Here is a 13974-nt window from a genome sequence, read left to right as displayed (position 1 = left end):
GAGGGTTACGCTTTACCTGGTCCCTTCTGAGATGGCTTTTATCCATTGAAAAATAATTGGGATGGTTTTAGGTCCGCCTGAAAAGATGTGGCATGGCATCCCACACACCATTCCCACCTCTGTCTAAAACTCTAAACAGTATGTACCAGTTGAATAGGGTGCGAAGATGGATTTCCACAAATGAAGGGCCACTTGGAAAATCCCAGCCATCTTACCTGACAAGGAGGGGCACAATAAATAGGGCCTCTTCTAAATTACCGTAGAAATGAAACTTGTGTTTAATAATAGCTAAAAATGTGAGCACTGGGCACTCTGTGGGAATCTTAACCATGAATGTTTTCTTCTGCTACAGATTATTTCTCAGAACATCTTGGAGAATACAAGCATGTTCTGTCTGCTTTAGAACAGCTAAACATTGCCGTCCTGTCAGCCATGGATAAAACCAAAATGGTAAGTGTGCAGTTTCCATTGGAGGCAAGAATAAGTTGCTGTTACAGAAGGTGTCGTTATTTATCTCCGGTTTCTAATAGTGCACCAGTATTCCTGTGTGTGATAATGGATATTCAGATACTGAGGGACAGTGCTGTAACTTTTTAAAGGAAAGCAAGTTTCCAGCCCCCAAGGTTCTCATGGAAACCTGGAATTATATATTTCAAAATGTTATACATTTCTCCCAAGTTTGGGTGGGAATTTTCAGAAATATTTGAGGGATCCCACTTAGGATGGTGCTGTGTACACAGCCTGTGAAACTCAAGGTCTTCCAAATAATTGTGAGTTGTGCTGTGAGCGGGTGTGGTGTAGTGGTTAGAGAGTCACAGTAGGATCTGGGAGACCCAAGAGGGGCCGTGGCTCAGTGGTAGAACCTCTGCTTGGTATGCAGAAGGTCCCAGGTTCAATCCCTGACATCTCCAGTTAAAGGGACTAGGCAAGCAGGTGATGTGAAAGACCTCTTCTTGAGACCCTGGAGAGCTGCTGCCGGTCTGAATAGACAATACTGACTTTGATGGACCAAGGGTCTGATTCGGTATAAGGCACCTTCATGTATTCATGTATAAGTCCAAGCCCCCGCTCTGCCATGGAAGCCTACTGGATGACCATGGGCCAATCCACACACTCTTGGCCTAACCTCCCATACAGGGTTGTTGTGATGATAAAATGGAGGAGAGGAGAACAGTGAAAACTGCTTTGGGTCCCCACTGGAGAGAAAGGTGTGGTATAAAAGAAGTAAATACATTAATTTTGTCTCCCTAAGCAGTATGATGTCTTTCTAGGTGTGACTGACCTACATGATATCCATAGAACTGTTTTTCACATTTGATTTCAGCTTGCGTTTTCCACTAATGTTTTGTCCAGGTTCTTTAATATTATGTCGTATGTCCAGGGGTGTTATCGTGTTCGGGTGACGCTTCGCTTGGTTTCAGTGGGAAAAACATTCTTATGTGCAACTTCCCCTACCCACAAAATTCAGATGGAATTATTAGGGATTGTTTTGCTTACCCAAAGGACCCTCCCTGCCCAATAGCGGGTAAAGAGAAAAAAACAATCCTGCTCTACGGGCCATTAGAATTCTCCCTTGTCGAGCAGATACACGGAGGCATGGTGATCAGATCTTTTTCTCTCGTTTCTCACTGCTGGGTCCTGATGGGGGTGGGGATAGGAACTTGTTCTGAAACAGAAACAGCAAGTGGAGATACACCCTACAAAGAGCCATTGATCCTGTATTTGAATCACTTATGTTTCCTCTGGACCATGCTCAACTTTTCTGAAATCCAGGGCTTGCTTGGAGAACATTAAATGTTTTATACAGTGGATGCAAAGTGAGAGAAGATGTGGGCAAGCGTGGGGTCTTCACCTGCATGCTCTGTTTTTATTTTAAGAATTGCACCCAAGCATGTGGGTTTAAACATGGGGAACGGGAAGCCCCCTAAGCCAGACAGCAAGGGAAAGGGAATGCACAGAAATGTCAAACAGAGATGATACTGTACAATATGGGCTAAATGTGCTAGTTGGATGAGGTCCATGTCAGCTGTGTATCTGTTGAATCACTCTCTGTCTCTTCCTGACCCCGCATCATCCTGTGGAAATGGAAACTTAAAAGACAGCAAAGGGAAGTTCCAGGTCTGGCAGAGGTAGTTGAAACCAGCCCTGGCTTCTCCTGCCCCGATCCTGCATCCGTGCCATTACTTACTCTCCTCCCTTGCTGGTGGGGACAAGCAGGAGTCCAATTTTGCCTTGTAGCGGGAGTGGTGAAGGACAAGTGAATGGCAGAAACTGGGGCTCCATCATCCTCGGGAGACTTGGAACTTCCAATGGGTTGTGCAGTATTTCTAAACAGCAATCTGGCAGTCCCGTTTGTGGAGACCCAGTTCTCTATGTTCTGTTCAAGTTTTCTGACAGCACTGGCAATTAGGGTTGCCAGGTGCCCGCTGGTGGCGGGCAAACCCCCGGCCATTTACCCCTCTGCCCGCCGACCACTGAGGGTCGGGGGGCAAACGTGCAGGTGCTCGTGCATACGGCGCACGGCACTTCCGGTTTAGAACCGGAGGTTCTGCCTCGCGAGGGGCCTTTGCCTCTTAGCTTGAGTGGTAAAGGGCCGCTTTACCACTCAAACTAAGAGGTAAAGGCCCCTTACGAGGAGGCACTTACGGTTCTAAACCGGAAAAGCCTCCCGCCGGAGGAGAGGAGGCACCTGGCAACCCTACTGGCAATCCTAGGAAGCAAATCATGTTCATTAATTTGTCACTTTATGCTGCTTTGGCCACATGTCTTTTAACTCAGATTCTATGCTATTTTCCAGCTAGAGAAATTAATAACAACAACAGCAACAACAATAATAATAGTCACTGTAGTGACCATTATGGTTCATCTCCATTCATTCAAACATCTCATTGACTCAGATTGATGCCCAATGAGTGCAAACATTCCTGCCTGTTAGTCTGAATGTAATACTAGCGGTTCTCAGATTGAAAGCTGTTCGTTTCTTTGGTTAGTAAAGCTGTTTAAGGCAGAACTCAGGTTATCAGGAACAATATGTAAATGTATGATGGATAGCTATTTAAATGAATATTCTCCTGCTGGTGGAAAGTACTAGCTGGTCACAGCCAACCTATGGTGACCCTGTAGGGTTTTCAAGGCAAAAGACAAACAGAGGTGGTTTGCCATTGTCTTCTCTGGTCTTCCTTGGTGGTCTCCCATCCAAGTACTAACCAGGGTCAACCCTGCTTAGCTTCCAAGATCCAACAAGATCAGAGTAGCCTGGATCATCCAGGTCAGAACTATTCTCCTAGCTGGGTATTATTTGTTATGCTGAGTTTGCACACTATTGCCTTTCCTTGTAAGTTCCTTTTCTGAAATTGAAACACAAATGTGTGCAACTTACCAGAGGACTGAAAGCTCTTTTAAAAACTTTCCACCGGGCATTTGTAGTAAGAGTATCCTCCTTGTTCAAACCAATTGCTCTGAGAAACCCTTAGTGAATAATGAATGATACACATTCCTGGGAATAGTGTGTTAAATGTACAGAACAACTTCGCTTCAGAACTTCAACGTGTGTTCCATTTACAGCTGTCTTAAGTGGATGGGAATTCCAGGGGACTTGACTTTGCAGATGAAAGTTTTCAAAACTTGGCATGAAGCAGATGAAAGATTGTGGGGAAGGGAGATGAGGCCATTTCTGAATTGTTATTCAGAATATTCTAAGAGATCTTCTAAGAGACCTTCTGCTCCCTGCCGCTACCAGGTGTCTCCATTGGGAAATCACATTCTGTAGCATGCAAACCACCATACCGTTAATTTCCACTCAATGGAAGAACTAGCAAGTGGAGCCTAAATTTCTGTGGGGGAGGGTGTTGCTTCTAAGCAGTGGTGTCCCCAACTTCAGTACTTTAAGAGTGACTAGCAGCCATACATTAAATGCGAGGGGGAAAATGAAGAATCCAGGTTATGCTGGCCCCTGGTAATTCCAGATCTGGAGGAGGAGGAGAAGAAGAGTTGGTTTTTATACCCTGCTTTTCTCTACCTTAAGGAGTCTCAAAGTGGCTTACAATCTCTTTCCTTTCCTCTCCCCACAACAGAGGTAGGTGAGGCTGAGAGCTCTAAGAGAACTGTGACTAGCCCAGGGTCACCCAGCTGGCTTCCTGTGTAGGAGTGGGGAAACCAACCCGGTTCACCAGATTAAAGACTGCTGCTCATGTGGAGGTGTGAGGAATCAAAGCCTGTTCTCCAGATTAGAGCCTGGAGAACCACTATACCACGCTGGCTCTCAGTCTTTGCCACTCCCACATCACTCCAACCAAATGCAGCTCATTTTCTTTGTCCCACGGGACTTAATGAGAACCACTGACAATCAAACCTGTTATGTTTTGAATGCCACCCTAAGTTCTCCTTTTAGGTGTATATGTGTGTGTATGTGTGTGTTTCTTTAACTTTTACTAGAAATTCAGCTGTGAAGCTCTTCACCTCACTTCATCCTCATGCAATGATAACTTTTCAATCGGTTAATTTTTTTTGATAGGAACAATATTTCCCCAAGCAAAGGAAAGAGGCATTTGTCCTTAACTGGACTGACTTTATTGACTGCAAAAAGACGAAGTAAAGATGAGTAGCGGTAAAACACTTTACGGTAAATGGCACTTAACAGGAAGAGTTCTTTGTCAACGTCGAATAAGAATAGACAGTAAAATGCTTTGGCAAATTCAGATAGGACTATCAGTAAAACACTTCTGTAAATCCAAGCCAAGGAATAATCTGCACAATTCCTAGCGTCTTTAGTCATGTAAGGGTGGTATCCTAAACAGTTACACTCTTCTACGTCCATTGAAGTCAGTGGGCATAGAAGGTTATAACTCTGGTCAAAATCACAGTGAAATATAACTAGTTAATGGTCTTTTATGCATGGGAGATTTACCAGGAGTTCGATGCTCACAAAACCTGGATGAGCTGCTTGCAAAAACTGGATTTTGGAAGTACTACAATTAGGGTAGCACTGCCAAGCATCTGGAGTTCTATCAGAAAAAAAGATAGAAGTCCACTGGTGAGTTTTAATTCAAACTAAGCTTTTATCATACATTGCTTAGCAAAACATACTGTAAAGGGTTGGTTTCCACAAATCAAACCAATACAGAAAGCTAGAATGCAAACAAGAAATTCCAATTGTTGCTAGGATTATAATGGTAAGTGCCAACATTTAGATTGGACTCTTCTGAAATGAAATAATCTAATTGGGTTTGCCACCATTTCTTCTGAAAGGGGTCCTGTGAAAGGGGAGAGCTCTCTGTTGATTCAGAATTGGTTCAGTATTTACAAACTTGAGTATCTGGGAAAAGCTCATCTGTTTTCTGAGAGTTCTTTCCCAGCTTATAACATTGGCGAAGTTTGTTCCTTGGGAATTATCATTTCCCAGTATTTCTGGAATTGCTTGAAAATCCAGCAACACATTCACTCGTGAGAAGAGCTCCAGAGTTATCATTCTTAATTCATAGTGTCTCCAAGTTTTATGAATTGGGCAAATTTGTATTCTGAACCAGTTCACTATGAACCTCAGGGACCCCATTAGTGCTGTGCTTTTCACAGCAGCATGACAGTCAGCAATTCAACGCGTCTAGTTTTCCCAACATAGAGGTGCCTTACATGAGGAAAGCATTAAGAGTCCAAGGTCAACTGGGCTTCAGATAGCCTTGGTGGGAGTCTCAGTAGGCGTAGGAAGAGGAAGGAATTTGTCTTGTTAAGTCAGGCTGTGTAGATGTAAAGGTTGCTCAACATGTGGAAAGCTCCTAGTGCTGATGGAGAAGGAGAGACATTTGGATCCTGGAATGATTTCATCCCTGAGCGAAAATGTTGATGTCTCAGCAAATGAATAATGTTACCTACCATGAGGCCCAAATGGGCTATTATGGTAGCCTGGCACAGGTTTCCTTCTTCAGATGGTCCTGGAGTCTTTGAATGAGAGGTATTTCAAATGGCGTCCACATGAGTGTTCCTCTGGTTATGCAAATGTACTTAAATACAAAGACTGATGTGCCTAAGGGGATACAGAGAAAACCAGAGGGAGCCTGATCCAAAATTTTAATCTCTAGGCATCTGTTCTCCAGTTTATAGTCTGAGGAGTGTCTGATATTTGCATTATTCAAGTTGACTCACTTTTGGTGACAAAATGGATGGAACTGGGAAGTATTACACTCACAGAATCCACATTCACTATGGTGGAGCTATTGGATGGCACCTCTCTTCTCCTTAGCTGGAAAAGGGGAGACATTTCTTTTAAGATCCTGTCCTCAGGTTATGTTTATGCTATGGGGGCTGTCGCAGCATAGTTCCTTTTCATGCTGCTTGGGTAACATGAGAAGCCCACAGCCCATTCCTTGCTTCCCTTCAGTCCATTGCTCCACCCACTTTTATCTGTTCCCATCTCCTTTCTAGTACAGGGGTCAGGAAGCAAGAAAAGTGGCAGCTGCAGGGAACTAAGAGGAAAGGGGGAGGAAGGAGGTTCAGCACTCCTTTCCCACATGCCCCTCTTACTGTTAAAGCAAGCCCCTCTTTTGTATATGTGAATAGTATTGGTATGTGACTGATCCCCCACACACACACACACACATACACACACACATCTAATCGGACCCTAGCCATCCTGAAAGGCTTTGACTGAGAGGTAAGGTTCATTTTTGGAAGTAAAAAAACAAAAACAGAAAACTCCCTGTCGAAGGCTTTCACGGTCAGAGTTCATTAGTTCTTGTAGGTTATCCGGGCTGTGTAACCGTGGTCTTGGTATTTTCTTTCCTGACGTTTCGCCAGCAGCTGTGGCAGGCATCTTCAGAGGAGATCCTCTGAAGATGCCTGCCATAGCTGCTGGCGAAATGTCAGGAAAGAAAATACCAAGACCACGGTTACACAGCCCGGATAACCTACAAGAACCAGAAAACTCCCTGTTTATCCATTCAGAGGAAGGGCCTTCGATTTTCTCCTTCAACTGTAGCCTGATGCTAAACACATATGGAATAAATCAAGGTTTTGTCAGTGCAGACCCAACTGTAGCCTTTATTTGGCTTGCTTAGTAAATATGGATTATTTGGTATTCGGAGTGAAGGTTCCCTGGGCATTGACAGAAACTAATTTTCAGTGTTCTTTGAATTTTTGGAATGGGAATCTAGGGGCCATTAACTCTGCTTTCCATCACACCCCGAAACAGTTTAATTTATTTCAATGAGATTACTTCAAAATGAGGAGTCTGTGGATCACAGTTACAATTTAGGATCAAATATACGTTGTCTCATCCAAATCTGCTATGGCCAGTTTGGAAGAGGACAGAGAAGACTTCCTGGGCTCATTTCTTCCTAGCCTCTTTAGTTAAAAAGAAATTGATGAGATTTGGGGGGGAAATGCAACAGAAGATCTCCCTCCTTGCTCCCAAGTGATTCTTAGCAATTCTGGGGCCCTGGGCAAAACTTAGGGATGGGCCCCCAGAATCATTCCGGCAGGTGGGAGGGCGACTAACTTGGGGCAGAGATGTAGCTACCAAGCTACAATTGATCGCTCCCCCCTGCACTGCCTGTCTCAGGCAGCGTGGGGGAGGATCAGTGGGGGTGGGGGTGGGGCTTTAGGGCAGTGACTAGGGCAGCTGGCTGCAGAGTCAGCTCCCCGCTCCATGTGCGGCCCAAGTAGCTAACCCAGATGCCCCGTGGCTAAGACCACCCCTGCTTGCTCCTCCCCTGCAATGTGAAAGGTGAAACTCAAGACATTGCCCCCCAACTGCCCTTGTCAGTTAAAGCTGTGTTAGCAGCTACTTAGCATGGAGTCTCTGAGCAAAGCCCTTTTCAGGCCAGACAGCAGGTAAAAAGTTTTCATCTTCCTGCAAATAGAACAGCAACTGTTCCAAAGTAACTGGGCACTATAGGATTCCATCTGGATAGTAAATCAGATTTGAGACATATTCCCCATAGATAGGATTACGTATTGGGCTAGGCAGCAGAGTATGTCTGCCTGCTTGGGCATCTTTCCTGAAGCTGGTAGAGAACTTGGAATCTGTAGTACAATCTCCAAAATAAATATAAAGGAACACATGAAGCTGCCTCAGGTAAGGGTCTTTTACATCACCTGATCCTTTCAACTGGAGATGCCAGAGATTGAACCTGGGACCTTCTGCATACAAAGCGGACTCTCTAGCACTGAGACATGAACCCTCCCCGATACAAATATATATTTGTGTATAAGCCAGTTTAAATCTAGTCATGACTACGTTTAGGACTTATAAAATAATGCAGACTTGCCTCACTGTCACAACAGGAGAGCAGATATATGTGGCCTTTGTGTTAAATTGTCACTATTTGGGGTTTTTTCTTTCCTTCTTTTTTAGGGAGGTGGGGTGGGGGAAAATAAGAACGGGCGTACTAATAGGTGAATTAATATAGCAACCAAATTTGCATACAAAATGTGTCAAATTTGTCATACTATAACAATGGATGATCTTTATTTTAATATGTATCCGAATTTTAAAAATGATTTATGTCTGTGCATGCTTCTGCTCTCATATTTATTTCATTTTGAGCTGGTAAAGGAAAAACCCTGTTTCAGTAAAGAAACTGAGCACAGGTAGACCAAAGTTAAACCACTTTTAACCCCCAAAGGTGAAAGCTGACATCAATAGGGCATGAAATGCTATACTTTGTATATAAAATACAAGCAGACCTGGAAAGCCAGATATTTTCTATTTCCTTGTAATTGTAGGCTTTTCTCAGTATTTTAAATGGTTTCTGGCCTTTCCCGCCTTAAGGGTGCAAACTTTTTTTCACTGTGTGAATTTCTCATGCACATAAGCTGTACCATGCTCTTGGTAGTCTTCCTTTCTCATCCAGAAGTGCTGGAAAGAGGGCAGCGAGGCCACCAAAGAGCCCCCAAGCCAGGCTGCTGAGTTTCTTTCTGGGGCAGCCAAAATTTTGATCTGGTATCCTCTGCCATGGAGCAAGGCATCCAGTTCCAAGCCCATCCTCTGTGGGAAACCAGGAAACATCGAAGAGCCTCCAGCTAACACCACGTTGTTAATGACCTCTGTTTTGTATTCCTCTGGAAGCTTCTGCAGGCTTTGGCAGGCTAAGAGGTGAAGTCCTGGGGTGCTCTGGCTCAACAGGTGTGGCCTGAAAAGGGGTTCAGGGCAGCAAAACCGTTCTTTGCTTAGCTTTATCAAGTGCCCATCGGGAGTCACAAAGCTCACAGGTTCCTGGCTGTCATTTTGTTGGAGATCCCTTTCATAGTTCATGGAGACGTAGCAGTACTGTTTCTTAAGCAGGGTCACTGTCTTTTTGTCCAAGGTGCTAATGAGCTGTGGGTTGGTGGTGCTGTTCAGTAGCAGGTGATGCATGTACTTGCAGAGCAACCTCCCAGCCACATCTAGCCTCTGTGTTCCTTCTCTCCAGGTTTGCCCAGAGTAGATTGCAGTGACATGGGAAACCCCAGCCCCTGCTTCCACAGCCAATCCCGTGACCTTGCCACAGGAGCAGAGGGAAAGAAATCCTGTATTGGCCACGTTCAAAGCAGGGATTCCAAAACCCTCAAAAAGCACCTCTGCCATCTTCTCTCTGTTTGTGGTGGGGCAAGAGGGAGAGTCACTCATGAGCAAGGGATGTTCCTCAGTTGACACTCTCAGCCTACAGTAGAAGAGGTGGCTCCAAAGGTTCTCCATGGTGTCCCAGTCAATTATGATGCCATGCTTGATTGGATGAGTTTTGGGTTCTGTGGTGCTCTCTGTGTCAAGAGACTGTTGCTTGTACAGCTGTGTCCCTGGGAGGCTGGGAAGCAAGAAGGTTGTTTTCATGACAGCTCTTGGCTTATCCTCTCTTGCAAAGCCTGACCGACTGAAGGCACTGCCGTTGTCGACTACAATCGCAACTTTCTCCATACTGTTTCCTTTCTCTGCCACTTTCTCCTGGCTGTGTGGAAGATGAACTATGCAGGCAGAAGAAGAAAAGCTCTCTCACCTTGCCAAAAAGCCCCTAAATAGATTAAGTATGGAAACGATTATGCTTCGCATTCCCTTGCTAATCAACAATTACTGGGAATGTTGAATTCTAGAGGATTGCAGTTGGCAGGAAATTTCAGTCTACTCTCTCAGTGGAGCAAGAATCAATACTCAGTCACAAAAAAAGAGTTGTCATTTCCAGAAATAATTGTGGCAGCAATCTGTAGGAAGCACAGTTATACAGAACTTCACATTGCATGATGACAAACTCGTGTATGACAATATGCAAAGTGCTGAGCTTCCTCAAGGTCTCTCCAAAAACATAACAGCTAACAATGGCTATCCTATCTACCTTTGGCATATTGCATTACATAACACAGACCCATTTTTCAGGACACAGGTTGTGTAATCCTTAAGGACATTTTCCTGGGAGTAGGCACCATTGAATAAGATGGGACCTGCTTCTGAGTAGACCTGCCTCATCTTGTTTCTATAGTTTCACACTCTTGCACTTCTGAATCAACTCCCAGTCTCAGTGCTGGGGCTAGATGTCGCCAGATTAATTGGATCTACCAGGTTAACATTTCACACCATAGGAGTAGAACAGTGTGAGATGGGCCTAAAAGGAAATGGGCTTACTTTGCCTGCTGTCAAATATGTTATTCCCCATAAATCCTCACAAGCAATGTGCTTAAATAAAAATGTGTTACAGCAGACTTAAAAAAAAAACCCTGCAGTGCTTGAAATAACGTCTCTTTGTCCCTATTTTAAGTGAATGTGGACATATGACAGAGGCAACTGTGGGAATGTCCCTTTGCGTGAGTGACAGCATGACACCAAAGCTCCCCTCCCAAGCCCCTGAGGCATCTGGAATATGCTGCATTTTGCATGGCACAGGTTGAGACTTGGTGCTTCCTGCTTGCCTAGTGTGGCATGTACAAATGTGTACTCCATGCTGCCCGACAAGACTTGCATCCTGACAGTCATCCTGTTTTCTTTTACCCCACTCAAATACTGGGGCCAAGAACTCTTGCTGGTGATACTCATTGTGAGTCTCCAGAACAACACTAGTGCTTCTTTGGTGTATATGTGTTTCTGTAGAGGGAATGGTATCTCTGCAGGAGAAAGCATGGTTTCTCTGGGAGCAGAATGTCCTCATGTAGTGCCATGACATTAGATCATTCTCAGTGACATTCCCTGATATTAGCCTTTGGCGGTTGATGGAATTTGTTTTATGATTAGGGATCCCAGTTCCTTGAAGACAACAGTAGGGACCTGGAGGTGGAGCGGCACAGATACCCATGTGCCCAGGGCAGAGTCCAGTGAAGTCAGGCAGTACACTTCAGCTGCAAAAGGGTACAGCCTGTAAAAAACAAGGTATATTTAAGGGGAAGAGGTATTCCACCTGTTTATGTTTTCACCTCTAGTGGTGGGAAGTGCCATCAAGTTGCAGCCAACTTATAGCAACCCTGTAGGGTTTTCAAGGCAAGAGACGATCAGAGGTGGTTTGCCATTGGCTGCCTCTGTGTAGTTTCAGAGGGTAGCTATGTTTGTCTGCAGTAGAAAAGCTAGATTCAAGTCCAGTAGCACCTTAGAGACCAACACAATTTTCAGGGTATGAGCTTTCAAGGGTCAAAGCTCCCTTGCAGCTTGACTCTCTCAAGCTCATACACCGAAAATCTGGCTGGTCTCTAAGGCGCTACTGCACTCAAACCTAGCTGCCTCTGCATTGCTGCCCTGGACTTCGTTGGTGGTCTCCCATTCAAGTACTAACTAACCTGTTTAACTTCTGAGACCTGATGAGATCGAGCTAGCCTGGGCCATCCAGGTCAGGGTGTACAAGTCCTCTACCACCAAGCAATCTATCCACTCATTACTAGGCCAATGGAAATCATCCTTACCTAGCCTCATGCTTCCTGTTTCCCCATTATAGACATTCTTGTTCACTCTGTCCCAAACATGCACAGCCATGCCAGACATTCTCTTTCTAATTCCCCCTCCCCCAATGATCGAAGCTGCCTCTGTATTTTGGAGTAGCTTCCAAGGCATGTCATGCTCTTTCCAAGCATGACTCATTGGGCTCCCAGGGCTTTCTCCCATAAGTTGGAGCAAAGAAAAAACTCCTTTGCTGTTACTCAAAGGAGGAAATGTATGTTGGCTGTGGGTGGAGCATCCATGTGGAGCCAATCCAGGGAGATGGATGGAGCTATGCTCCACATTTCTATATTTTAAGAGGCTTTTTTCATGGCATACTCACAGTATTCCTTGAACCATAGCACTGCTGTGAAGGGGGAAAGGGAGATTGTCACGCTGCAGGAGGCATGGTATGGTTGTTGGTGTGTCAACACAATTCTGTGCTTATGCAGTGGAGCGGCAGAAATGTGGGATGGGGACAGCAGTGAGCAGCATAAAGACTGGGAGTGCAGATGCCACCTCCACCTGCCTTCATCCCACTTGCTGATTCCTTCACAATGGGGTTACCTTTTCCAGTCTCTCTGTGGAAGCAGCCCAACTCTGGTAGCTCAGCACTAGCTGTGAAAATGGCGGCTGTGGACAGCTCCCCTGCTATTTCAGCAACCTTGTCCTAGATTCTGCTCCTTGTTCTGCTGAACAGCTGCCCAGCCTTGCCAGTAGATGGAGAAACTACAGCTGCAGGACAGATAGAAATGACCCAGATAAGCAGGCTGGGCAGTGGAGGAGACTTGGTCAGGCAGGAAGGCTGGGAGTCTGACTTACCTGCTATTGCTGCCTCTCCCACTCCCTCAGTCTGTGGAGCACCCAAATGTAGCACAGTAGGTGGGTTAATGGAGTTCTCTCAGGGGTTGATCAGCTGAAGTTGAGCATGGAGGACAACCTACAATCGGTGACTTTCTGCCACAGGAGTAACAGCCAGGCCTATAGCAGGCAGTTCTTTCTGTTTGTAGACCTGCCTTTTGGAGTCTTGCTTTGATCACTTCTGAGGGCCTCCCTCCCCATAGCATGGCTGCATGCCCAACACAACAAAAAAGAAGTTTTTAAAATGATAAATCAATAAACAACAAAAATAATCTTTCTCCTATTTCCCCATTATATATGTGTGTGTGTGTGTGTAAAACACTGGGGTTGGTAGAAAGCTAGATGGTTGTCAAATCTCCTTCTGACATGTGCCTGTCTATTTACCTCTCGATAGAAAAAAAAGTGGTGCACTAGGAAAGTCCTGGATCAGATGGTTGATGGGGAAAATGCAGTCTTGTTGGGAATTCTAAGAACTGTTATTTACCCATTGTGGTTTGTCTTCTCAACAAGGGTTTGCTTCTGTGACCACATAGCATTCTATTCATGGCAAGTGAGGGGTGTTCAGAGCAATGTGTTCACAGGGAGTCTGTTATTCAGATGCTGGCCAGACCCTACACCTTAGCTTCAGCTTCACAACCTCATTGTGAGCCTTCATACCTTTTTGTTGTTATTGTTATATAGGTTCAACCACACTGTGATGCTTCACAATGTTTCCCCTACATGGTTATAATTTCAGCATGGAAAAATGGCATATATACATGTGAAAATAATGTTTTTATATTTCCTCAACTATGCTTGACAACTTCACCGTGTAAACCAATTACACCCCCACCCCTGCACACACACAGAAATTACCTTCCTGTAGGGAAAAATGTGTGAAAATTCAGATAACCCCAAGAAATGCTTTGCTAGAAGAGACTAAATGTCCATCTAGTCCAGCATTCTGCCAACTGGGTGACTTGGGGAATTCACAGGCACGGTTCTCCAGATGAGAGTCCACTGCTCCAAACCACCTCTCTTAACCACTACACCATGCTGGCTTCCAGCAATCAGAGTTCTGCTGACTCTGGAACCTATCAGAGAAGGGATTAAGCAAGTCTGTAATAGTGTCTGTAAGATCATGGCACAGAAGGGAAGGGGTACCCACAACTACTGTTCAGATCCTGATTGTTGCATAAAACTGGTGTTCTCTGCTCACAATGGTGAGTGGAAACCTTGATCCATTGCATAAAACTGGTGTTCTCTGCTCACAA

At 44.9% G+C, this 13974-nt stretch overlaps 1 protein-coding gene across 1 annotated transcript in view; it reads left to right on the top strand.

Moving 5' to 3' along the window:
* The window catches only part of NECAB3 (N-terminal EF-hand calcium binding protein 3), a 97069-nt gene that overhangs the window by 59380 nt on the left and 23715 nt on the right, over positions 1-13974 (top strand). Inside the window, exon 5 of the mRNA XM_056844863.1 lies at positions 353-450. Coding sequence (XP_056700841.1) covers positions 353-450 — 98 coding nt within the window. The remainder of the gene's footprint in view (positions 1-352; positions 451-13974) is intronic.

This window comes from Euleptes europaea, chromosome 2, assembly GCF_029931775.1.
Source record: "Euleptes europaea isolate rEulEur1 chromosome 2, rEulEur1.hap1, whole genome shotgun sequence".
NCBI lineage: Eukaryota > Metazoa > Chordata > Lepidosauria > Squamata > Sphaerodactylidae > Euleptes > Euleptes europaea.
Note: the sequence above shows the minus strand (reverse complement) of the source record. Positions and strands in the feature narration are given on the sequence as shown.